Below are 27323 nucleotides of genomic sequence, written 5' to 3'. Positions count from 1 at the left end.
GAGTTGGGGATAAGCAAGCAAGCAGTTAAAGAAATTAGAGGCATGCCAACACCCACAAATCATCACTGATCTCTTTTGAAATTTCAGCCAAGCCTAGATCCTAGGAAAGCCTGGGACTGAGATGCATAATGTGGTTGCCATGAGTCAGTTGGGATGTAGGGTGTCAGTGGAGCTCCAGATCAGCTTATTTCATAGAAATAATGCTCTTGATCCATGGACTGTAGCTGGAGAGGTCAGTGAAGACAATAGTGTGTCCTGTCAGAATACATCCAGTTGCCCAAGACATAACTCCTTTTAATTCATAGCCACATATGACTGGTGCAGCTGTGACCACCTGCCAGACAGAGTAGAGCGATCAGAACTTCCCTCCCATCTGAGAATTCCTCAATGCCTGAACAAAAGTGAAAGCCACTATATTTGCCATGCAAAGGAGCCCAGGATATAAGAAACTATTTTGAAGGCTTCTTTCCACTGTATTAACTACCTCCAGGAATCTATAGAGACAGAAATTTCAAAGCAGTAGCTGGAAACTGGAAAATAGCTTTGAATTCACAGAATATCTATTTCTCTAACCTCTAACACAGGGAAGAGGACAGAGTCATCCTTCTTCAGCTCCTTGCTCTCAGAGCTCTTAGGTTGAGTATAAATTCCACAGCCTCGACAAAGGAATGAGTGGTAACAGAGACACAAAGCCAGGAAGAAAAGCTACTGAGAATATGTAAAAATGAGATAAGGAAAGTTACCTGGCATGGCTGTTGGCTTCCTACTTTGTTTCGCATACAGAACATGTCTTCAAGGAATTTTTCACCCAGTAATTTTGTGCAGTCTAAATGAGGATTCAATTGTATACGAATGCTGTGCAGGCCATAGTCTTGATTTCCTAAGTACAAGAAATAAGAGAGATTTCCATTCCTGTCTGCATTTTCATAAGGCATCCTGCCTCCTCCTTCTTTGGGATTTATTCTTGGTTAAAATAGACTGTAGCCCTGGCCGGTGTATCTAAATGGTTAGAGCATCAGCCTGCACTCTGAAGAATAATTGGTTAAATTCCAGGTGAAGGGCATATACCTGGGTTGTAGGTTCAAACCCAAGCCCCAGTTGGGACACATGAGGAAGGCAATCAATCGATGTGTCTCTCTCACATCGATGTTTCTCTCTCTCCCTTCCACTCTCTCTAAAAATCAATGGGAAAAAAAATATCCTTGGATGAGGATTAACAACAAAAAAAAGAAATGCAGAGAAGAACTGATGTACCTCATCATGGATTAAACATGTCCTCCTGCTCAGTTTATCATCAATGAGCAAGCAAGATCTGAATCCAAGCTATGGTGTATTACCATAGACAATGAATTAATTTCCCTGAGTCTTGGTTTTCTCACTTAAAAGATATAAATCCTAAGAAAACATGATGTATGATGACAACCAAATAATATGTGGAGGGGACTTAGTGCCTAGTACATAATTAGTGCTCAATAAATGGTATCTATTGTTGATGTTGTAGTTATAACAATATCACTCCTGTTAGACAAAGGTAAAATATTATTTTCACACATTTTTAAGATTCAAATAAGTTAAATAATGTGTCCATAACCCTATAATAAATGGCAGGACCAACACTCAAGCATAGATACAGCATCCAGCCCCCTGCTGCATGGGCCAATATGATATACACATGTGACCCCTTGATTTAGGATTTGATTCTCAAAGGCCTAAAAGAGCCGCCTCTTCTACTTTAGGGAGCCATTGTGGTTGCTCCATTTCTAATTTCACACATGTGCTTAGAAATCTGGCACTGGGCCTATAAGTTCCAATCCCTTCCCCTAATTCCTCAGAGGTCTGAGGTGTGAATATATCTAAGAATACAACTAACTCTTCCTTTTGACAGTCACTCACCAAAATAATCTTCACCCTGTAACCAGGTGTGAACCAAGCAATCTTTAACTTCATTATTCACAAGAGTAGGCAACTGAAAAAACTCAGTGACAAAGATGAAAGGTAGAGACAACTTTATCAGCATGAGGTCATTTTTAGGAGAAGTGGCAGTGAAGTTTGGGTGAATGAAGATCTTCTCATAAGGTATAATCTCCCCTGTAAAGTCTTGAAAACTGTGAGAACCACCAAAAAAGATGACCTGGAGATCTCTAGAAAATGAAGGGGGGAAAAAGATACTATCATACATCACAAGGCTAATCTCTTTCTCACTCACTCACACACACACCCACACACACATACACACACATACATTTCCTTCTATAATCACCCACTTCACCTTCTCTTCTCATCTTTGTCCATTTGATCTTTTATGTGCAGCTACTACAGGTGGTCATGAAGTTTGTGCATTATGTAAATCCAATAATTTGCCATTTCCATAACCTATAATGTGATTGGGCTCTACTCTTAGCATAATTCCAGAGAGTAGTTCCAATTCAAGACCAAGAAAGTTGAAAGATGCATGCAAATGGGTTGTCAAAGCTTCTATGAAAATAATAGGTTCTATTAGGGAAGCTCCTTTGATGGGAGGGAACAAGAAATGTGAGATTGTACAAAGAAAGCTTGGAGAGTTGAAATATTTTTAAGTTAGGGAGGCTTGCCTGAATACACTATGCTTTACCTCTCTATCAAAACTTTGCTGGATCAACAAGGTTTTCTGATGGTCCTTTAGGAGAACAATAGTCAAAAATCCTGGATGTTCCACTGAGATCCATTTGAGATCTACTTACTATCCTGGCTCAACACTCTGGTTTCAGAACAGGACACCTCCCTGAGTCTCACTCAGGGGTCTCTCCAACCATGAAGGTAAGGTAAGCAGCACATAGGTAACTGAGCACCACTTTTTTTGTTGAACTCCCAAATGTCAAGTTTATTTTGTCTCCTAACAACAATACCATTTGCCTCTCAATCTGTTCTTGTAACTTTGTTCGGAGTTTATAAGATAAAGTCTAAAGCAGTGGTTCTCAACTTTCCTAATGCCGTGACCCTTTAATACAGTTCCTCATGTTGTGGTGACCCCCAATTTCATTGTTATAAATTGAACATAATTAAAGCATAGTGATTAATCACAAAAACAATATGTAATTATATATGTGTTTTCCGATGGTCTTAGGTGACCCCTGTGAAAGGGTCATTCGACCCCCAAAGGGGTCGCGACCCACAGGTTGAGAACCACTGGTCTAAAGGGATAAGACAGGAATGGGCCTGATAAGTCCATCCTTAAGCCAACCCCATGGACTGACAAGTTTAGAAGATCTCATAAAAGCAGCATCCTTTTGATAAACTTTGCCTTGGGTCAATTTTACAAGACATTGTACACTACAAGAGTTTTCCTTTGTCATGTTTTTGTGTCCCTGAGAACTACTGTCCTATTTTCACCTGCTTGGAGTGAAGGATTTTTCTGGGCCTCAGGTGGGGATGACAGGTCTTTGGTCAAGTTGTTTAACTGACTGTCGCAATTCTCCTTAGATCATATCAGTCTGTTTGGTTGTCTGTACCAAACATGTGCTCCCTTCATATGTAAATTCACATGATATCACTCTAAAGGGCATAATTTCCCATTCAAAAGGCTGTCAAGAAACTGCAGTGGCTACTTTGAGGAACTTTTGACAAGAGCAAGATTGTTCATTTGAGAGATACATTAGAACAAAAAGGGAAGAAACCCTCGTGATAAGTCTCTCTTGTCGGTCTAAATGAGAAATCACTTAATGGATCCCCTCCTCTATTTTCATCCCTGGGAATTAATAAGAATTGGTGTTTTAATTATTCAACATGATGGAATTGTTAGGTCCAACCTATGGTTTAAATCAGCTATAGCAGCTCTCTTGTGTGTCTGTGTTAATCAAATTGGCTTTTTCTGCTTCTAAGATTACTCTCCTTTCTTGTGGAAGAAAAATCACTCACATTTACAGTGTTAATAACTATATAAAATGGGTCCCTCATGTTTTCTCTTCCCCCTCAATTTCCCTTTTTACCTTCTCTTAAGAAACTACTTTGATTTACCATAAAAGATGTTTGCAAGTAAATACAGAAGTTTATATTGGAGAGAATTCATGATAAATAGATGACTCAGACAAATTATGTTGAGTGAATCGGGGCTTAAAATAACTCAGTGGCATGAAAAACTAAACTATGGTGGAAAAACAACAAAATAGTGGTTGCCTCTAAGGGATATTGATGGAATATAAGTGAAAAGGGACATGAGGAGGGCATTAGGATATTTTTTAACTTTAGACCTTGTTACATTAAATATTCATATTAGGAAGAACCAAGATGGCGGCATAGGTTAACGCCAGAGTTTGCTGCCTCGAACAACTACTTCAAAAATACAACTAAAAGACGGAACGGACATCACCCAGAACCACAGGAAGACTGGCTGAGTGGAAGTTCTACAACTAGGAGGAAAGAGGAAACCATACGAGACTCAGAGGAGGCACAGTGCTGAAGTGAAATACTAAGGTTCGGAGTGCATGTGAAGTGGGCTGGCGGCGGAGGGCACGGTTGTTGTTTTCAATCGGGAGGGAGTTTCAGACTCTGAGCTCCAGATCCAGGCGAGTCTCTAGGGACCCAGACTCAAACGGGAGAAGCAGGAAGGCAGCTTTCTCTCCGAGGTCTGCAGCGGTTGCAGAGCCGCTGGGGACGGAACTGAGAGCAGCCATAACTGCTCGCTTCGCACGCCCTGTAGATCCCCTGGGACCAGCCCCGCCCAAGCCCTGCACAGAGGCATTTGCCGGAGAGCCTCAGGCAAAGGCTAGATTAGCACCGCCCTAAAGATTCAGCACAGTAGCTCTCCCACTGCAGACACAGCTGACTCTCATAGCCAGCTAGCCTGGAGGTCAATTCAACCCCGTATTGCCGTCAACAATCAAGGCTTAACTACAACAAGACTGCGCACAAAGACCACAAGGGGGTGCACCAAGAAAGCATAAAAAATGCGGAGACAAAAAAACATGACAGAAATGGAGGATATAGAGCTAAAAAACGCACTTTTAAGGGCTTTCAATAATTTGCTAGAAACTGCCAATAAACTTGATGAGAGCCTCAAGAAATCTAATGAGACCCTCAATGTTGTGATAAAGAACCAACTAGAAATTAAGCATACACTGACTGAAATAAAGAATATTATACAGACACCCAACAGCAGACCAGAGGAGCGCAAGAATCAAGTCAAAGATTTGAAATGCGAAGAAGCAAAAAACACCCAACCAGAAAAGCAAAATGAAAAAAGAATCCGAAAATACAAAGATAGTGTAAGGAGCCTCTGGGACAGCTTCAAGCACACCAATATCAGAATTATAGGGGTGCCAGAAGATGAGAGAGAGCAAGATATTGAAAACCTATTTGAAGAAATAATGACAGAAAACTTCCCCCACCTGGTGAAAGAAATGGACTTACGGGTCCAAGAAGCGCAGAGAACCCCAAACAAAAGGAATCCAAAGAGGACCACACCAAGACACATCATAATTAAAATGCCAAGAGCAAAAGACAAAGAGAGAATCCTAAAAGCAGCAAGAGAATGAAAGTCAATTACCTACAAGGGAATACCCATACGACTGTCAGCTGATTTCTCAACAGAAACTTTGCAGGCCAGAAGGAATGGCAAGAAATATTCAAAGTGATGAATAGCAAGAACCTACAACCAAGATTACTTTATCCAGCAAAGCTATCATTTAGAAGTGAAGGTCAGATAAAGAGCTTCACAGATAAGGAAAAGCTAAAGGAGTTCATCACCACCAAACCAGTATTATATGAAATGCTGAAAGGTATCCTTTAAGAAGAGGAAGAAGAAGAAAAAGGTAAAGATACAAATTATGAAGAACAAACATGCATCTATCAACAAGTGAATCTAAGAATCAAGTGAATAAATAATATGATGTACAGAATGAACTGGTGATTATAATAGAACCAGGGACATAGAAAGGGAATGGACTGACTATTCTTGGGGGGGGAAGGGGTGTGGGAGATGCAGGAAGAGACTGGACAAAAATCATGCACCTATGGATGAGGACAGTGGGTGGGGAGTGAGGGCGGAGGGTGGGGAGGAACTGAGAGGAGGGGAGTTATGGGGGGAAACAAGAAGAACAAATGTAATAATCTGAACAATAAAGATTTAATTAAAAAAAATAAAAATAAAAATAAATAAATATTCATATTAAAATGTATAAAGTTCTTCCCAACTAACAAAGAATCAAAGCAATTCTAAATAAATCCCAACAGAATTTTTTAATTGAACTTGACAAGTTATTTTAAAATTTATTTTTAAAAAAATACCTAGGTGTTCCTGATTTAGAATAAGATACCTGGTCTACCCTATCAGATGTCATAGATTTATGATAAAGACATAATTATTATGACATTGTGGTATTGGTCCATAATAACTAAAACAATGGAACAGCATAAAGGGCCCAGAAACAGACACTTAGATACAGGAGCAGCATTGTGTATCACCAGAGAAAAGAGGGAACCATTAGGTAAATTATATTTGGATATTTGGTTTACTATGCTAAAAAAAAAACTCGATTCCTATTTCACACAATTCATAAAAATCAATTCAAAATGATGCATTTAAATATGAAATCAAAGCTTTAAAATCTGTATAAGTAAATTTAAAGGACTATATTTCTGATCTTAAGGTCATAATGAATATTTTCAACTAAGTACAATACCCAGTAACCACAAATAAAGATTGATAATTCAAGTGTTAAATTGAATTATATCAAAGTTAAGACTCTTATTCAGCAAAATACACCATAAAAAGAAGATCAAGCCACAGCTGGAAGAAGAAATTTTCAACACATATACAACTGACAAAAGAGAAATAACTGGATCATTTGTCAAAGTCCTACAAAACAATTTTCAAAAAATTCAAAACACAAATATTCAAAAGAGTAGTCCCTGCTTATTGTTTGTTGATTTGTTTATGGTAGCCATTCTGGCAGGTGTAAGGTGATACCTCATTGTCGTTTTAAACAGAACAAATGCCCATTAGTAGATAAATGAATAAAAGTGTTGTGGTACATTTATAGAATGGAATACTATGCAGCTATAAAAAAGAAAGATCTCTTACCCTTTGAGACAGCATGGAGAGACCTGGAGAGTATTATGCTAAGCAAAATAAGCCAGTCACAGAAAAACAAGTATCACATGATCTCACTTCTATGTGAAATCTAATAAACAAAATAAACTGATGAACAAAATAGACCCAGAGATATGGAAGAGACTGATGAATCTCAGGGAAGGGGGTGGAGGAGAGGGAAGACATTAACCAAAGAACTTATATGCATATATGGATAACCCATAGACACAGACAATAATGTTGTGAAGGCCTGAGGAGAGTGAACGGGATGGGGGAAATAGGGGGTCAATGAAGAGAGAAGAGGGGGACAGCTGTATACTTTCAACAATAAAGATAAATTTTAAAGAAAGATATTTCCTAAAAGAAACATTACTGGCAGAAGTAGGAGGAGAAATAAAATGCTAATAAAATTGGGAACATAATAGATATTTGATAGTCAGCAACAACAACAAAAGTTGGACAATGCCCAATGTTGGAAGAATGCTTATAAATTACGGAAGGATGTGTAAAAGCTAACATTTGCATCTTCTATGACCCAAAAATTCCACTCCTAATTATAGTAGTCTCTCCTTACCCATGGGCAATATGTTCCAAGACTCCCAGTGGATGACAAGCTGCAGATAGTACCAAGCCATATATATACTATGGTCTTTTCCTATATATACATACCTATGATAAAGTTTAACTTGTAAATTTGACACAGTAAGAGAATAACAACTAATAATAGAACAATTATAACAACATACTATAATAGGAGTTATGTGAATATGGGGTGTCTCTCTTTTTTCCCCCCTCTCTAAATAACCTATTGTATTCACCCTTCTTCTTGTGATGATGTAAGATGATAAAATGCCTATGAGGTTGAGAACTTACACCTTTTCACTTACAGGTAGCACTTTACAGCTTCTCTTTGGCATATCCAGAGGGCTAGCATTACTATTCGTGTGTTTTGGGGCTATTATTATGCAAAATAGGGTGACTTGAACACAAGCAATGTGATACCATAATCATTAATACCTTAACCCAAATGGCTAAGTGACTAATAGGTAGGTAGGGTATGTAGCGTGGATGTTTCATGTCCTGGGCAGGACAAAATAGAATGGCACCAGATTTCATCATGCTACTCAGAACAGATGTACAATTTAAAACTTATGAATTGCTTATTTCTGAAACTTTCCATTTAATATTTTCAAACTGCAGTTGACCACAGTTCACTGAGACCATAAAAAGCAAAACCATGGATAAGGGGGGACCACTGTGTTTACTCTAGAGTTACGCAACAGGCATACTTGCAGATATACACTGTGTGGCCAGATTATTATGACCACCTGATGTTTGTAGGCAAATTAGCCGTACACTGCATAGTATGGGATATAGAAGCCGAAGGCCTGTTCGAACACCTTTACTGTCTGCAGTTACCAAGATAAAACGTCTCCAATTCGCACAGGAACACAGTGATTGGACAGTCGAGCACTGGAAAAAAAAGTCTAGTGGTCCAATGAATCACATTTCCAGTTGCATCATGCAGATGGCAGAGTGAGAATATGGTGGAAACAGCATGAAAACATGCACCCCCACATGCATGAATACAACCTTCAAGCAGGTGGGGTCAGTGTTATGGTTTGGGGCATGTTTTCCTGGCATGATTTGGGCCCTTTAATTCATGTGGAACAACGTCTGAATAGCACAACATACCTAAGTATCGTTGCTGATCAAATTCACCCTATCATGTTGATGGCGTATCCCAATGGAGATGGGTTCTTCCAACAAGATAATGTGCCATGCCACGGTGCTCGTATTGTGCAGGAGTGGTTTCAAGACATGAGGGAGACTTTACCTTGCTTAGGTGGCCCCCACAATCATTAGATCTCAATCCAATTGAGCATTTGTAGGACGAAGTTAAAAGAGCCATCAGGCAGCTGGTTCCACAACCATCAAATCTCACAGAACTGGACAGTGCTATTCATCAGGCATAGTGTCAGATTCCTCGCATCACCTTTCAACATCTCGTGGAATCAATGCCAAGAAGAATCGCCCCAGTATTGAAGGCAAAAGGTGGCCCAACTAAGTACTGATGGGGTGGTCATAATAATCTGGCCACTCAGTGAAAATCAATATGGATACATACCAACACATATAAATATTGCAGGTATATACACAAGAATATTCTTTAAGGTGCATGGTACAAATATGCTTACAGTAACACTTTTCAAAAGTACAGAAACTAGAAATAACTCAAATGTCTGTTAAGAAAAGAATGAACAAGTTGTGGGACATTTGAACTGAAATATTATATCACAATTAAAAAGGAAATACAATCACACGCCTACCACTTTGGATGAATCTTAAAAAATATTAAGAATAATTTGCAGGATTATTTTTACATACGTGTAAGATATTGTACCACATTATTTTTCCTTCTGGACATGTTAAACAAAGGAATGTGGGACATTCCTTAGTCAAGGGTTATCTGAGTAGCTGAGCTCCCCTGGACCATCAGAAGCCTAGGATTTCTTGACCAGCACAAGAAGTATTGAGGCCCAGCTTTGGAGCTTTAGAACAGAGGGAACTGATCCTCAGTACTTACGGCAAGAAGCAGTGAGCTGCTGTCACCACCCACTGAGGGGCAATCAGTGTTCCCACACAGGGCTTGTAACTAGATTTCAGATATAATAAGTACAGCATATGACCTAAGTCTTCCATGTCTTCACTAACAAGTGGAACAACACCTGTGACACAGAGAGAAGAGAATCAATAGATAACCCAGCTGATTAAAGGAAGTGGACTGGTTATGGAGATTTTAGGATCCAGTGTCAGTCCGTATCAGTATTTACCACTTATTAATCACGCAGCCCCCATACTATGGTACTAGAAAATCATATGATAAAAACACTGTACTAAGCACTTCACATACTTTTAGACTTTTTTGTAGGGTAGATACATTTTATATTACTTTACATATTAAGAACTTAAACATTAGGAAAGTTCCTTGAGGCCACACAAATAGTGGATTATGGTTGGTTCAAGGTTTCCGACTTTAGTGTATCTGATTCCAAATCCAATGTATGCACTTATTCTCTACCTAATCTCCCTACTTCTTTCCAGACATCCTTGCTCATTTCTAGTCTCTTAAAATCTTACTATTTCTTAGCTCTATCCAGTCACAGTAATGCAGCCTTTCCCACAGCTCCCTGACTTTTCCTACTAGTCAACTGTAGGGATACTTTGGGACCAGACATCATGACTCCAAGAGAATAATTTCTAAAACCAAGACTAGAAGACCCTCTACAATATATAACTCTTAATCTACTTCCTTCCTCTGCACTCCAGCAATAGGGATGGTCTTTTAGTTAAGTATGTCCCACTTTATGACCTTCACACTTGCTGGTTCCTCTGTGTGAATGAAACAAGCTACCCATCCCCTACTGCACTTAACTTGGTTAACTACAGTCAGTCTTTAGGAAGCATTACATGTCATTAAAAGACAGACATTATTTTTCTCATTTTTCATATAAGAAAACTGAGGTTCAGAGAGGTTAGGGTATTTGTCCAAAACCACTTAACTATTAAGTAGAAGAGCATTATTGATTAATTACAGAGCCATACTAATTTCATTATGGGCAAGATACTTAATTTCTCTGTGCCTTAGTTTCTTATCAACTAAATAAGAACAATAATACTTATCTCAAAAAGTTTTAATAAGAATTAAATGAGTTAATATGTATAAAACAGGGTAGTGTTCATTACTAGAGGCCTGTTGCACGAAGAGATTTGTGCAATAGGCCTTCCTTTCCCCTGGCTGCTGGCACCGGTTTTCCTCCAGCACCGGCACCCAGGCCTTCGCTCTGGCCGGGCTTCAGCCGGAGCCGGCCCCGGGGCCGTGAGGCTTTCGCTGCTCCACAGGCCCCAGGGCTGTCAGGCTTCGCTACACTGCTTGGAGCCTATGTATGCAAATTAACCACCATCTTTGTTAGGTTAATTTGCATACTCTCCTGATTGGCTGGTTAGCATAGCGAAGGCATGGTCAATTTACATGTTTGTCTATTATTAGGTAAGATATGCTTTTATGGTGGTGGTGGTGGTTTGACTATTATTATTTACTACACATTTTAAAGCCCAAAGAACAAAATCTACTTTTTCCTTTTGTACCACACATCAAAATACCTACTGTCTTTGCTTTTTATTTTCTTTTATAAATTTCTATGCCCTCTTCCAGGATCCTATCTCCATCCTCCCTTTTGATATCCTCCATGTTTCAACCAGAGAAGGTTATCAGACATTCACAGAAGGTTTTAAGACCATAATAAAAAGGTGTAGTTAGATATAATAAATCGCTGAACCTGTACAGAAAATAACTAGTATATCACCTACTTCCCAAACTTCCATGTTCCTGATCCACCCGCTCTCCCTCTCCAACAAGCTCCAAACCTCTCCCCCCCCCCCCCCCCAAATAGAGTTCTAATCAACTTGGTCATCACTCACCAGTCACCATCAGTAAGGTTAATAGTACACACTTCATGTTGATGCCTGAATCCTGTTCTGAAGATAAGGATGTAGTGGAAACTAATAGGCACAAAGCAGGGATAGAACTTATAACCTGCGTGGGAATTCAGTGGGAGGAGGTGCAGGGGAATGAACCAGGATGAGGACTCTATACAGGTTTGTAGTCTCAAGGGCTCTCTTTCTGGTCTTGAGTCCCAGTGTAAAACAGGACAGTAGATATAGAAATCTTCTCAGCCTAAGTAAAAATCCACCCTATAGGAGGATGAGTTCCTAGGATTTTAGCTTTATCCACCTCATCTAGGGGAAAGAATTCCAAAGTAGGAGTCAATTAAACCTTCTGTGGAGTTAAAAATTCATCCCAAGTTCCTTCTCTTGCCTCTCAGTTTTTTCACCAGTTCCTTCCCCACAGTGTGTGACTTGCACCCCTCCCTCTACATGTCCCACTGACCCCTCTACGTTCTGGACTACTCTGATGAAGCAGAGCTGTCTCCACCCCTCTGTGTGACACTGACTCCCCTCCCCTTTAAGCATATGTCACACTCAGCCCACCCCTCCTCAGAACTGCTTCACTTGTACAGATCCATACCACACAACCACAGATATAAATTTGAATAAAAGTTTCCAACCAATACCCATACCAGTGGCCCCTGTCAATCTGTTCTTACCACACTGCTCCCTCGGATATGGCCCGTTTATGCTCACTTGCTCGCTCTCTCACGCGCTCTCTCTTCATCTCTCTCAACTTTCTCTCTAGCTGCCTTTTTAAAATTTATTTTTGGTGGCAAAATATAACAAGAGTATTACTTAATTGGTAAACCAGATGGCAGAATAAAACAATAATAGATTTAGAGTCCTATAAACTTGAGATATTCTGTGGAATGAGGCTGGGGACAGATATGTCTCCATATGTACAGAGAAGCTATAATAACAGTAATAAAGAACTTAATAACAACTAATTTACAAACATACGAAAAAATGTTGAACATCACACACACACACACACACACACAATCCACCCATTCATAAGATTCTAAAGTTAATTTTTTCCTGAGTATCTGCTAAAACCATTTTAAAATTATTTTTTTCAAAGAGAAGCTTTAAGAACTATCAATAACCTAAAACAAAAAGGGAAAAAATGAATGGGATTCATAAGCTTAAGGATGAGTTAAGGGCTAAAGTTATTAGTATTAAAACAAGAAAACCCACATTAAGTTTGGTAGACCTCAAAAAGAAGTGTATAGGCTGGCCAGGTAGGAGAGGGGTATCAAAGAGGGATGAAAAGAAAGGCTGATAAAGACAAAATGAGATGAGGATCAAGGGCGGTCCCTAAACCATTCTCAGGTTTATTCTTTGGGCAGCAGGGAACTACTGAAGAGTTTTAAGAAGACTAATATGACCTCATTTGGATTTTAGAGAAAAAACAATTCTGAGGCAGAGAGAAAGAGTCAATTTGGGAAACAATGGGTGGTCACATACATTAGATCATGGGAGACAAGTGTATGACCTAGATTAGAATGATAGCAATGAGAATGGGAAGATATGGATGGATTTTAGGAATTCCTCAAAATAGGGAGGATTTGGGGACTGAGTGGTAAGAAAAAAAGAGAAATCAAACAAGTGGAAGGTAGATTTATGTCCCAAAATAAGGAAAACAGTTTAAAAAAAAATGAATCTGAAAGGCTGGAGAAACGAGGGGTGTAATTTTAACATGCTAAATGTCAGGGGCCTAAGGAAGATGCCAACAATGGCCTCTAAAAGGCATTTGAAGATGTGGGATTGGAAGTCTGGGCTAGAGATACCAATTTGAAACTCATGGAGAGGTCGTAGTCCCCAGTGCTAACTTCCTCCAGAAAAATCTATTGTTTTTAGAGATCTTTTCCTAGATAGTGACCCTGTTTTTCTGCTCTTAGACCTCACACTCCCAACCCAGGCCTCAAACTCCCGTCCTACCCCATAGTATTTCCAAAATATCTGGGGGAAACAACCTCAGAGTAAGTATATCTCTTTCTCAACTTTTCACCTGTGTTAAGTAAGTCCATCCTACACCACAGAAAACTTCCCACAACTCCATGCTGTCTTGGAATCTCAGTATAAAGGGTAGGGCAAAAGTAGCTTTACAATTGCTCTTATAGAAAATAATACCATAATTAATAAATAATAATACAAGAATAAACTGTTTCATGCATACACAACTGTAAACCTACTTTTGCCCCACCTGCATTTCCTTAAGCAGCCCTCTCCACAATGTACCTCTGTGTTCATTGCAACATTCAGGAAAGTATGTGCCACATCCGCTTTTCATTTCACACCTGAGGGACTTGGTGTGAGGGAACTTTGTAAAGTTTTCCAAGATTCATGAACGCTAGTTGTTTAGTTGCAGCCTAGAGTATGTACTTGAAAAGCTGTTTATCCAGTAAGACTCAGATTTGACTTCTAGTCTTTCCAGTCATGTGTGATTTTGAGAAAATTACTTAAATTCTCCCTGTTTCAGGTGTCACCTACAGCTCCAGAAAAAAAATGCTATCAGCCCAGCCCTGTCTCCTCTTTCCCCGGCTGTGACATTGAAATGAGATTATGGGCTTAAGAAAATTTAAAGGGTTATAGTGATACATAGTGTAACTTACATCATATTAGAGTAAGTTAATATAAAATCACTACTAACAATGTCTGTAAAGAACTTAGTTCCGTGCATAGGATTCAGTAAGCCTTCAATGGGTGTTAGCTATCAGCATTACTGCTCTTTTTCTTGTTAAAGTGTATTCCCAATTATTCCAAGATGAAAGAGGCAGATAATCGGCTGAGAAATCTTTTCATTAGGTTAAAAAACCACTTAGAGATCCTGCCTTCTTAACTGTCATCAACATACAGTAGATCCTATAGCTGATGTAATCTAGAATTCAAAGCATTCTCCAAATGTCAAAATAACTGCTCTATGAATGCTTTTTATTCCTATATTTTCTTAGCTCAAAAATGTTGATCAGGACGGCTAGACTAAGTTGGTGATGATGACCGAGTGATGAAACAGTGACCGCAGGGAAAGATGAAGCTAGTGTAATAAAGAAGGGAGGGGCTGAAAGAAAGTATAAATAACTACTAGGGGGTTCAGAGCAAACTTGGGGACACTGTCTTCTTGAGCTAAGGTGCAGAATCCTGTCCCCTATAGTCCTGGCCTCAGACACTCCATGGGGAATATAAGTCCTGAGTCTAGAGCTCCCTTTCCCACAGACAGCTGAACTACTTTTAGTCAGGTGAGCTTTTAGGAACAGCAGATAGAGAAACCTGGATCCAGAAGTCTAAAGAGATAGGCTTCTTTTTCCTTCCTTCCCTGAAAGACCCCAATAGAGGTACAGTCCCCTCCTTCCCTGGTGCAGAAGGGCCTCCATTTGTTTATGTAGAACCCCATCCATCCCCTTTTAAGCCAAGAGCTGCTTTCCAATCTCATTGCCATTGCGTGTCCCCTATACTAACTATATCCACTGATTCTACCAGGCGTTCTCAAGGAGAAGACTGAGCTGAAAAAGTTCCATACTCTACTGATCTTCTTCTACATGTCACAGGGAAAGATCTAGATTGCTATGAAATTTATCTTCTGTTTGAGTGTCCTTGTTGGTATGTATACATGACCTTCTAATCTATCCTGTAAGATATGGGTTAATGTAGGATGGAGTAAGGCAGATGCATGTGTAGAAGGTGCAAAAAAGAGTCAAGAGAAAGGGTCATGAGCAGAATTAGCGTTTTCCCTTCCTATGCCCCATTCAAGGGCTCTCAGGACAGGTTGAGCCCACTCTTCCAGTGCTAATTGTTGGTTTGAATTTACTCCCAGACTTTATTTTATTTGTATATTTTTGCACTTAAATGGTTTATTTGTTGCTTCTTATTTTAGACCATTGAATTACTGGATTTAATTATTTTTAATTTAAAGAAAAGTTACCAATATTTCCTTTGCTGTTTCATATTTATAAATATTATTTATACAATCTAATATGTATGATGTTCCATTTGTACATGTACTTTTTCATTTCAATGTCCAACATTACTGTATTGGACATTTATGTTTCCAATGTTTAGCTACTATAAAGAGTGCTAAAATGAGCATACTTATTCATAATCTTTGTCTACATCTGATTATTTTAGTAGAATGGATTATTGGGGCTGGAACTATTAGATCACAGGTGATGAACCATTTATAATTCTTGATACCTATTTCTAAATTGTTTTTCAAAAAGTAACAATCAATTCACATTCCTACAAACAGTGAATGAGAGTCCTTCTCATTGTACTTTCCTTGATTGAATCTTATCAACATTAAACAAAAATGATTATTGTAAATATTAGATAAAATGGTATGTTATTTCAATTTACATTTTTATTAGGAAAAAATGTCAAATATTTCCTGGCCAATTACTTCTTTAAAACTGTACATATTCCTTTTCAACTAGGAAATTATTGATGATATTGTTATAAGAATGTCTTATATATGAAGATATTTTATTTTCTCAGGAGCATTTTTCTTCACTCACTCGTCTGTGCAGAAAGAAGACCATGCTCCCTATCTGGCATACCTCAAGTCTCACTTCAACCCCTGTGTGGGTGTCCTCATAAAAAAAAACTGGGTGCTGGCCCCAGCTCACTGCTACTTAACGTGAGTGTTGGGCATCCCAAACCCCCTCCAAAACAGCTACCACTCATTCTATATCAGTGGTTCTCAAATAGAGGCAACTTTCCCTCCAGGGCACATCTGGCAAAGTCCAAAGATATTTTTGGTTGTCACAATGAAATTGGGGTTAGGGGCAACTATGCTATTGGCATCTATCTAGTGAATAGAAGCCAGAGCAAGGATGCTGCTAAATGTCTAACAATGCACAGGACAACCCCCACAACACATAACTACCCAGCCCAAAATGTCAACAGTGTTGCCATTGAAGAACCCTGTTGTAGATATTATGCCTCAGCCTCTCATCAATTTTCTCAAGTTTTGTACTGGCAATATGAATGTGTTTTATAAGTTAAGGACCAGCAAATAACTTGTGATGTACTCAAACTGGATAAATTGAGGAGAATTTTCAAAAAGAACTAACAACAAAGGTATGGACAAGGGAAATAGGAACAATACAAAGAATAGTTCAGTACTCCCGTGGTTAGTATTAGAAAAGTGCAGCCCTACCTGGTTTGGCTCAGTAGACAGAGCATTGGCCCATGGACTGAAGGGCTGCAGGTTCAATTATGGTCAAGGGCCATGTACCTCTGTTGCAGATTCGATCCCTGGCCCTAGGGTTGGGGCAAGTGCAGGAGGCAACCCATCGATGTGTCTCTCTCACATCGATATTTCTCTCTCTGTCTGTCTCTCCGCCTTCCTTCCACTCTCTCTGAAAATCAATGGAAAAATATCCTCCGGTGAGGATTAACAAAAAACAAAGAAAGGTGTAGTTACTACCCCTAGACCTAAAGGGGTGAGGAGAGAATGGGAGGAGAGAGAGAGGGGATAGGGGAAGCAGAGCTAAAGGAATCATTTTATAAAAAGACCACCTTATATGAGTTGTAACCTTTGGTCATGAGACACAGCCAACAGCCAATCTGTGGCAACCTGCAGGAAAGGAGCCAGGAGGATAAATTCTCCAACCTCACACTTCTTCGTATGGTTACTTTCTAGTGCTTCCTACTTGCCAAAACCCATTGATTTAATCAACATATATCATGTTACAAAGGTACAGAGCAGGACAAAGTAAAACTGGGAGTGGATCTGATGAAGCAAACAGGAGCTACCCAACATTCAAGTCATCCCATTCTCTTACCTCTGCCAGAACAGAAATGCCCAACTGGATAGGTTGGCACTGGAAAGAAGGGAAATAATGTATCTGTGCTGTGCACAATTTTTTTTCATTCTTTATTGTTGAAAGTATTACATATGTCTCCCTTTTCCCCAATTGACCTCTCCCTGCCCGCTCCCGCCCCTCAGCACGGGCCCTCACTCCCCTACTGCCTGTGTCCGTTGGGTATCCATGCACAATATCCCTCTCCTCTACATTAAGGACACTGCATGAAAACATAGTAGTTAAAGGCTCCGCCACTGGCTATGGGACTAAGGGTGAATACTCTTATGTGCCTCCATGACTTTATCTGAAAAATGGGGATTAAAAGTAGAATTCACTTCATTAGTTCGTAGGAGTGTTAAATGAGGTAACCCAGAATCCAGATGGAGTCCTTGGCACAGTACCTGGCACATTGTGACATTCAATATCAGCTTTGGTGATGGGATGGTGATGGTGATGACAATGATGATGATGGTGATGGTGATGACGGTGATGACAGTGATTACTTCCAAACCCTCTCCCTCCAGAAATCTGAAAGTGTTGCTGGGAAATTTCAGGATCAGAGTCAAAGATGGGACAGAGCAGACCATTAGCCCCATCAATATTATCCGCTACTGGAACTTTACTGATAGCTACCCCCAGGATGACCTCATGCTCATTAAGCTGGCCAAGTCAGCCAACTTCAGCCACAAAGTCCAGCCCCTCGCCCTCGCCACCAGCAAGGTCCGGCCAGGCACCGTCTGTCTGCTTTCAGGTCTGGACTGGAGCCATGACAACAGTGGTGAGTGCACCTCTCACAGCAACTCAGGGCCATCAATTATCCCTCAAGAGGACCACTCATGTCTGTAGAGATGAGGGGAGGAGATTGGGAGGAACGCGGGGAGGGAGAGACTACAGGAGCAGTTTGGCAAAAAGAGACCCCCCACCCCAGAAGTCCAAAGCTCCTCCTTTGCCGGGATGTCTGATGCCCCACTGCCTCTTCAGGGCTTCGGCAGCTGGATCACAGGCCACCTCACTTTACAGAGGACAAGGGTCCTGATTGTCAGAGGCAGGATTCATATTAAAGAGGCTGTGCTCCTCCCTCTCATACAGGCTTGTTAATATGCAGAGGAGACCTCTGAGGACTTGATTCAGGTCACCTTCTATTCCCCCAAGCCTGGACACAGAGTAGAAAGAAAACTCTGCTTTTTACAGAGACATAAATGCTATTTCAAAATCCTCAGGACTGACTCTCATGAATGTCCAGGATCATTTCCTCCCCTTTCCTCATTCCTCCTTTTTCTCAGACACACAACCAGAACCCTGGTTGCAGTGGAGGGTGGAAGGGCTAAGTACCAGATTGAACAGGAAGGGTTCTCTCTCCCTATCTCCCCTCAGGCAGGCACCCTGACCTGAGGCAGACCCTGGAGGCCCCCGTGATGTCTGATAAAGAGTGCCAGACAACTGAGCAAGGAAGAAGCCACAGGAACGCCTTATGTGTGAAATTTGTCAAAGTGTTCAGCCGAATTTTTGGGGTAATCTTTCCTCTATTTTCAGCTTTCATGAATATGTATGTATCTAGTTAATCACTTAACCCTGATATTTTAAAAAAATAGAAAGTTTTCATCCTCTCAAATTTTTTGAGAATCTTATATGGCTGCAGCAAGCCCACGTTGTTTCTCCAGTAATGGGCTCTCCTTACAAATGTCTTTATTCATTTAAGGGCTTCGTGTCGGGCCTGCAGTTTGTAATACTTTTATTCTCATAGCTGCAAGTGAAAATGGGCATTGCTGACAAAAATAATTTACACTTTTCACAAATTGAAGCTGGCTTCACCAGTTCAAATAAATGGGGTTTGACTCATTTTATATGTAAGTTCTAAAGAGGTTTTTCTCTAACTTTCTCAAGATCACATAAGGCTAATTACAGCAAAGCCAGATAAATGTCTCTAGAGCTTCCTGTCTTCCAGTTCAGTGCTCTGGTCATGACCCAGCCTGCTACCTCTAGGCAGGGCTCGCCCAAGTTGGGGACTAGAGGGCTCCTTTGAGGAAAAAATCTGACCATCTCTCTCTCTGTCCCTCTCTCTGCACCATCTCTGATAGGAAGTGGCTGTCGCTACTGTCATCTGCAAAAACAAGCTCCAGGGGATCGAGGTCGGACACTTCATGGGTGGGGATGTCGGCATCTACACCAATGTTTACAAATATATAACCTGGATTGAGAACACCACTAAAGACAAATGAGACCCTGCTACTCGCTCTGCAGCCCACCAGCTCCACACCCAACTCTGCTACTTCCCCCAAACTCAAAATAAAAGTGTCCAGATAGAAATATCTGGAAGTATCATACAAGTAGCCTATGTTTTCTTATTTGATGGGGAGGACCAGGGGGAAAAAATGAAGTGAGCACTTGTTATACTGGATTGGGGGTCATCTACTATCTCATTTAATGCTCATAACAAACCTTTAAGGTTATCTTTTATCTCATTATAAATGAGAAAATTCTGACTGAAAGTGGTAACTTAACATTGTCCATAGCTGGTTAGATATCAGATCCTGGAGTGGAACCCCAAGAAGTCAGATTCTCAATCCCATGCTCTTACACTCAAAATTACAGGAGAGTCCATGTGGCATCACAGCACATGTTGTCTTTTATTTTCCTGCTACCTCTTTTTATCATTCAAAGGGCTTAAAGCTCTCACTTGGGGCTCACACCCTGGGTGCTGGCATAAGCTTTCCTAAGAATAGCCATGCTTGATTCCACTAATGTGCTGTCTGCAGCATGCAGCAGGGAGAGAGCTAGTGGATGGACAGAAAGTAAAAAACGGAACTCCAGAGAAGAGTCAACAGCCATGAATCAAGTAAAAAAGGAGGCTGGCAGTTCCAGAGCAAGGTGAATAAGTCACCTACATACAAGAAGAGCATACTTTCAGAGAAGCAGCAGAGCCCAAGAGGTAGAGGTGGCTGAGAGGAGATGAAGGATAGGTATAAATTGGACTTACCCACAGATCATGAGATTAACAAGGTCAAGAAAGTGGGTATCAGTCCTCTTGTTGAGGACTTGGTAAAGCACCTATCCAGATATGGAATTCAATACGTAAGAGGTTGGGGCATATAGAACAAGGATGGGTAAAATAATCTCCCAGAAGAAGATATAGGAAGCAATCACGCCGTATACATGGGCAATATTTTCTATTCTGAAGGTTTAAAGTACAACCTATACTTTATGACTTCTGTGTTAGACATAAAAATGCCCCCCATAAAGATGTCCACATCCTAACCCCCAGAACCCATGAATATGATATCTTACATGGAAAAATGCAGCTCTGCGGATGTGCTCATGTTTATGGACATTAAAATGGGGAAATTATCCTGGATTATCTGGGTGAACCAATGTAATCACAGGGGCTCTTCAAAGTAGAAGAGGAAGGCAGAATAATTGGCCAGAGAGATGCGACAACAGAAAAAGAGGCAGTAGAGATTCAAAGGATGAGAAGGACCTGACCCATCATTGTAGCCTTTGAGGATGGAAGGGAAGAAGGGAACTGCAAGGCAAGAAATGTAAATAGTCTCTAGAAACTGAGAAGGACCCTCAGCCACCAATCAGCAAGGACACAGGGACTTCAGCCCCCTCTAAAACTGCTCTTTCTAGCCCTAACCAGTTTGGCTCAGTGGATACAGTATCGATCTGGGGACTGAAGGGTCCCAGGCTCAATTCCGGTCAAGGGCATGTACCTTGGTTGCGGGCACATCCCCAGTAGGGGGTGTGCAAGAGGCAGCTGATCAATGTTTCTCTCTCATCAATGTTTCTCTCTATATCCCTATCCCTTCCTCTCTGTAAAAAGTCAATAAAATATATATTTTTAAAAATAAAACTGCTCTTTCTAAATCACCAATGAGTTGTATATTTTTAAACCTAAAGGTCAATTCTCAGCTCTCCTTTTACATGATATTATCAGCATCATTTGACAAAGTTAGTCATTTCCTCTTCCTGTACTTGGCCTCCAGGACATCATGATCTTTTGTTCACCAGCTACTTCTTTCCAGTCTCCTTTACTGATGCCACCATATTTCTATAATCTCTCAACATCAGAGTTCCCTGAGTTTTAGTCTTGGACTTCTTCTTTTATCTATTTACACTCACTTCCTTATTGACCTATACCAGTCTTATGATTTTAAACATCATATTTAATCTAACAACTTCGAAATGTACATCTCCATTTTGATCATTTCCCTTGACTTCCACATGTTCAGCTCTCTACTCAACATCTCCAATAAACATCTCAGATATAACTTGTCCAAAACAAAACTCCAAATCTTACCCCCAGATCAACATACTTCACCCACTGTCTTCCCCAGATAAGCTGATGACCCTGAAAGTTACTCAGGCCAAAAATGTTAGAATCACTTTTTTCCCCTCATTTTAAAATTCTTTAAAAAGTGGTATGACTGTTGAAAGAAAAATTTATAACACTGTATGATGAGATTTTCAATGTATTTTTCCATATTATTAGCCTTTTATTATTGTTCTAGACAGTATTACAGATGTCTTCAATTCCCCCTTTTTCTCTCTCCTCCCAGCCCCTGCCCAACCCTGGCCTTCACCACACTATTGTCTGTATTTATTGGTTATGCATATAAGTATATAAATTCTTTGGTTAATCTCTTCCCATCTCCCTCCACCCTCAAGATATATTGAGTAGCGAATAAGAAGAAGACAAATATTGCATGATCTTACTCAGGAGTAGAATCTAATGAACATAATAAACTGATAAACAAAATAGGTACAGAGGCAAAGAACAGAATGACTTCTGATTCCTCTCTTCTCTGATATCTCATATCCATTCTATAGCTAAATCCTGCCAGTTCTTCCTTTAAAACATTGCAACAATCTTTATGTCTTTAATATGTCTTTGAGTGTAAATTCAGTGTTTGTACATATAGAGTTAAGCAATTATCACCACTATTTAATTTTAGAATATTTTCATGATCCCTAAAGAATCTCTACACACATAAGCAATCACTACACATTTTCTCTATATTTTGCCCCTGGAAACCACTAATCTACTTATAATCACTATAGATTTTCCTCCTCTGGACCTTTCATATAGTAAATGGAATCATATGATATATATAGTCTTTTATGACAGGCTTTTTTCACTCAGCATTATGTTTTCAATTTGTATCTATGTTGTAGCATGTATGAGAACTTCTTCCTTTTTATGACTGAATAATATTCTATTGATATATATATATATATATATATATATATATATATACACATATATGCCCAAAGATATTTTATTTTAGGCAGAAAAAACATTTCTAGACTTTTCTTCTTGGTGTCATTTGAAATTAAGAATAAAACATTTACTAGAATAAAATGTAATGCAGAATCTTGTAATGCAGTCTGCTCTTTCGTAAAGCTCTATAAGCTTTCCTTTTATCTTTGATATTAAGTTTTTCTATAATGTGCGTAAGAGTGAAGGGTTCTGTCCCAACTTATTCATCTTGTTTCACACCCTGTGAGCCTTTTCAATCTAGTTTTTTTCATTTATTTTGTTTATTTGTTTTATCTATTTACTCAGTGCAATTCTTGGTCATTAATTCTTCAAATAATTTATTCCTTCTTTTCATTTTTAACATCTCCTTCTGGAAATCAATTTACACAGACACTTACCCTGTTATTTCTTTTATCTTTTTTTATGATTTTATTTTATTTTACACTAGGTGGTGGGCCAAAGCTATCCTCCTTAATAAAGTTGACAATTAGCTTCACTTAGAACATTTTTAATAAACCACATTAACAAAAAGTATTATTGCAAATTGTTCTGCAATCCAAACATACAATAGCTTGGAAAACAACGTTTAGAAAACAAAAGCCAATGTAAAAAGATAGATAAAAACAACTAGAACAGTGCAGATTTTGTATGGCTCTGATTTCACCATTTCTTACTGTATCGTCAAAGTCAAAAATCCTTTCCTTCCGCTGGCTCCATTGCTCAGGACTTAAAAAAAAAAAAAAAAAAAACACCTTTCTTCCTGAGTTCAGTTCACCTCAGGATCCACCCAGTATTCTCTAATATAGGCCTTTTCCTTTAAAGTCCCCAACGCTGATGTACCTTGTTTTCCCAACCTGAGATGTGTTACCCTGTCTGCTGCTGCTGCTCTGCTTGGAGGATGGCAGAGCTCTTGACGTTTCATCTGTCTTTTGCTTCTTTACAGCTTTTTCTGGAGTAATGTGCTTCTTCCTCTTTCACTTTGTCACCTTCACTGTCAGAATCACTGCCAGAAGAGCTCAAAGAAACAAGTTCTTTGATTTAGACACTGCTCTGCCCCCACCCTGTTATTTCTGTGTCAAACAGCCTTTCTTCTCTTTTACATGTTCCATCTCTTTATTACTTCCCAATGCCTTCTAAGAGAGTTATTTGAATTGGCCTTCCCATTCATCAATTCATCATCAGCTGTATCGATTCTGCTGCTTAATCTAATTGCTGTGTACTGAAGGGAAATCAGACTTGTCCTCTCCCCAGGACTCTCCACTAGGGCAGGAGTGTAACCTATAGTCAGCCAACCAGAGGCCCATGGCCAGGATTTTGGACCTTGGAGCTGTGACACAACGGGACCCATTCACAGAGGCAGTAGCAGTGTCCAGACCCAACGTTGACAGGTGCAATGTGGGGGAGGGGGGGTGCCAGTATCAGTCCTGTACAGTGACTTGGTTGTGTTCTGAGAGGTTTAAACCCTCTTAGTTCCCATATTGACACTGACTCTCTGGCCTTCCCATGGATTCTTTGAGATAGCCTATTCTCTTCCAACAGGTTTACTCTCTCATATGAAGTTGTACATATGAACTGGGTTCTGGGAGAAGTATAGGAGAGTTGAAGCGCCAATTACTTCCTCCTACATAATTCAGATTCTGTAGATACTGTCGTAAGTTGTGGTTCAAATAAATAAAGTTTAAAAACATAGTACTTAAAGTTTTAAAATGAATTACTGGTAGAATGACAAATAAATAAAACTAATCAAATTTAGGATAAGGGAACAGATGCATGGTTAAGTGAGATACTCCCCCAACTTGGATGAATGGGATTCAGAAGTTAAAGTTCAAAGCTGATAAAACCAAGTAAGAGAAGCAAATCTTATTATTTAGAGTTGTGAAAGAACTAAGAACTAAGGTAAATGGTAAAATATGACTCTATTTGGTTAGTGAGACATACTAGAGAGTAGAATGAGCAAGTGTTGCATTTCATTTTCTACACCATTTAAATATTTTTCAGTCCTCCTGTGGCCACATCGTCACAGATCATACCTCGTGATAGAAAGGAATGCTAGTATAGTAATATGTACATACAGGTGCGCATGGAGCCAACTGCAGTGCCGCAGCTCTGAGAATGCAAACTATAAAAGATTTAATTACATAGGAATCAAGTCAAGAACACAGATTTGCCTCCAGATTTGTTTTCTTGGATAAAACACAAAGCAGCCTCACACCCATCATGAGCTAAATCAGGTTCAGAAAAGGAAGGAAATCCAATCCCAAAAGGTGACTGGGAAAATGCAAGTGTTTTATTCCTAGGAAAAGCAAGTCTTAAAAATGTCCATCTGTCATGATTTGACCTTGACTTCCAGGCCAAAACCAAACTTGCAAGATTAGTTGCTTATTTAATCTGTTTAAAAATACTCATAAACTTGAGCATTCCACAGGCTAAGGCTAGCATAAATTCTTTCAAGTATGAACAAGAGGGACTTAAGATTTATTGGAATACACAACAAGACTTGGAGTCCAAAATTCTGGGACTGTTTTACCTGCATTTTTACCAATTGATAGTCGATGATCATCACTCCAGCCCAAGTATTTTTGTCTATAAAATGGGCTTAGCATCACTAACTGCATAGAGTTGCTATTAAAACGTAATTAAATTATGGACTATATACAAGAATACTTGATAAAATGTAAAGTCCTAAAAAAATATTAGGTACTATTATTATCATTACAACAGTTGGTCACAAAGGACATCTGCATAAACATAGCCATGGCATAATGAAAAATTCATCCTGCTACTAAAAATATAACCAAGGAGAAGCATCTCTCTATATGAAAAGATGGATTATCCCAGAAGGCAAAAGATGGTGCTTGACCTCACACAACTCACAGTGGTGTCAGCGGAGCCAGCTCTTCCCTTAAGGACTAGCATCCACATGGACCTACCATGAACCTCAGTCCACAACTTTCAGTAAGGAAAAGACACATGTTGGAGAAAATAGATTAATAGAATAGATTAACATGATATATAAGTGAAAAAAAAATAGGTGTATTAAGGATTGTCCATTAGATTCCAGCTCCCCTAGAACTAAACCTAAGTCATGAGTTTAAATAAGGCTAAAACTTAAGGCTGAGAAAGTACATAGAGAGAGGGATGGGATTCAGGGGAAGGCAAAGCTAGCTCTTCAGGAAGGTAGCATGTCCAGGAAAGAGCCTTGGCCCAGCAGTCAGGACACTAAGCTCTGGTCCCAGCACTGCCATAGGCTCTCTAGGAACCTCTGGGCCGGCCATGACCCTCTCTGGGCCTGAGTTTCTTTATAATATAAAGAGAGAGAGAAGTTGTAAGATTAGTGAGCACAGCAAACCGATCATTTAGAACAGGGGTCCTCAAACTACGGCCCACGGGCCACATGCAAATACAAATATTGTATTTGTTTCCATTTTATTTTTTTACTTCAAAATAAGATATATGCAGTGTGCATAGGAATTTATTCATAGTTGTTTTTTTTAAACTATAGTCCGGCCCTCCAACGGTCTGAGGGACAGTGAACTGGCCCCCTGTTTAAAAAGTTTGAGGACCTCTGATTTAGAAAAAATTTACTAAGTGCCTATGATGGGCTAGATGGTGTTCTAGGCACCAGGAACCTAGAAGAAAACAAAAGTAGATAGAGTTCCTGATGCTACAGAGCTGAGTCTACATCAACTCGAAGACATGCATGCTCAGACTCCGGCTTCAGGCTACAGAAATGCCAGCGTGGGCAGTGTGGATGGTACATGACCAGAGAGGATGTGGCCTGACCTCTTCAATGAGAAGTGTTCTTTTTGAGAGCAGAGCAAGTGCTCCTCACACCCTTCTTGCCTCAGTCCAGCTTTGGACTTTGAAGCTTAATACAGATCATAGTGGCTAACTGACTTTTATGACTCAAAGAACCTTCCACAAATATAAAGATGATTTGTTGTTTTTTAATTAGATAAATAGACCTACTATCTTAAGTAAATGAGAAAATTATTAGATATATCTTTTTTTTAAAGCTTATCCAAAATGACTAACATTAATGCATAGGTGAATTTTCATAAAAATTCATAATCACTGAATTAATTGTTCCTAATCTCTGTTTTCTATAATAGAAAAATGTAACTTATAGATGTAATTTTAAAAGAAATTAATTACTTACTATATATATATAGCATCCTTTTACCAAACATAAAGCCCAAGTGTTGATTTCTTTTTTCTTTTTCTCTTTATTTAAATATTTTATTGTTGACACTATTGCAGATGTCCCCCATTTTCTCCCCCTTTGCCCACCTCCACCCAAGCCTCTGCCCTCCGGGGTTGATTTCTATAATACATGAAAATAATGTACTTTGCATTGCCAAGAGAGAAATAATTTGATTTTTTAAAATATATTTTTATTGATTTCAGAAAGAGGAAGAGAGAAAGAGAGCAAGATAAAAACATCAATGATGAGAGAGAATCATTGATCGGCTGTCTCCTATATGCCCCTCACTGGGGATTGAGCCACAATCTGGTCATGTGCCCGACTGGGAATCAAACTGTGACCTCCTGGTTCATGGATCAGCACTCAACCACTGAACCACACCAGCCTGGCAGTATTGACTTTTATTCTGTATTTTCTGTTGCCCATTTGTGTGAAAAAAGGAAAAATTTAAAAGATGTAAAAGTCTTATAGAGATCTATC

General features: G+C 39.5%; 2 protein-coding genes and 1 pseudogene across 3 annotated transcripts; 1 reads left to right on the top strand and 2 right to left on the bottom strand.

Annotated features, from left to right (window-relative positions):
- Positions 1-184: 184 nt before the first annotated feature.
- Positions 185-11585, bottom strand: LOC139016896 (probable inactive serine protease 58). The gene is made up of 5 exons (XM_070425071.1): positions 11549-11585; positions 9654-9795; positions 1894-2141; positions 744-880; positions 185-334 (listed from the first exon to the last, which is right to left on the bottom strand). The coding sequence occupies exons 1-5, from the start codon at positions 11583-11585 to the stop codon at positions 185-187; spliced, it is 714 nt and encodes a 237-aa protein (XP_070281172.1).
- Positions 11586-15144: 3559 nt separating this feature from the next.
- Positions 15145-19601, top strand: PRSS37 (serine protease 37). Of its 2 annotated transcripts, none has more exons than XM_070425070.1 (5): positions 15145-15178; positions 16070-16211; positions 17907-18157; positions 18757-18893; positions 19461-19601. In XM_070425070.1, exons 1-5 carry the CDS (start codon positions 15145-15147, stop codon positions 19599-19601), a joined length of 705 nt encoding a protein of 234 aa, XP_070281171.1. The 2 variants fall into 2 exon arrangements, with proteins under 2 accessions (XP_070281171.1, XP_070281170.1); XM_070425069.1 differs by having other exon boundaries at positions 17907-18160.
- Positions 19602-20355: 754 nt separating this feature from the next.
- Positions 20356-25242, bottom strand: LOC139015972 (activated RNA polymerase II transcriptional coactivator p15 pseudogene; annotated as a pseudogene).
- Between the last annotated feature and the right edge of the window lie 2081 nt (positions 25243-27323).

This window comes from Myotis yumanensis, unplaced genomic scaffold (assembly GCF_028538775.1).
Source record: "Myotis yumanensis isolate MYYU_CA2020_CCGP unplaced genomic scaffold, mMyoYum1.0.hap1 SCAF_9, whole genome shotgun sequence".
Taxonomy (NCBI): Eukaryota; Metazoa; Chordata; class Mammalia; order Chiroptera; family Vespertilionidae; genus Myotis; species Myotis yumanensis.
Note: the sequence above shows the minus strand (reverse complement) of the source record. Positions and strands in the feature narration are given on the sequence as shown.

Coding starts and splice junctions, on each gene's coding strand:
- LOC139016896 (XM_070425071.1), bottom strand. CDS start 11,585: ATGAAGTGTGTACTATTAACCTTACTGATGGTGACTG. Junction 9,796..11,548: donor AACCTTACTGATGGTGACTG/GTGAGTGATGAC, acceptor TCTGTGTCACAG/GTGTTGTTCCACTTGTTAGT. Junction 881..1,893: donor ACAGGGTGAAGATTATTTTG/GTGAGTGACTGT, acceptor TCTTGTACTTAG/GAAATCAAGACTATGGCCTG.
- PRSS37 (XM_070425069.1), top strand. CDS start 15,145: ATGAAATTTATCTTCTGTTTGAGTGTCCTTGTTG. Junction 15,179..16,069: donor CTGTTTGAGTGTCCTTGTTG/GTATGTATACAT, acceptor TTATTTTCTCAG/GAGCATTTTTCTTCACTCAC. Junction 18,161..18,756: donor CTGGAGCCATGACAACAGTG/GTGAGTGCACCT, acceptor ATCTCCCCTCAG/GCAGGCACCCTGACCTGAGG.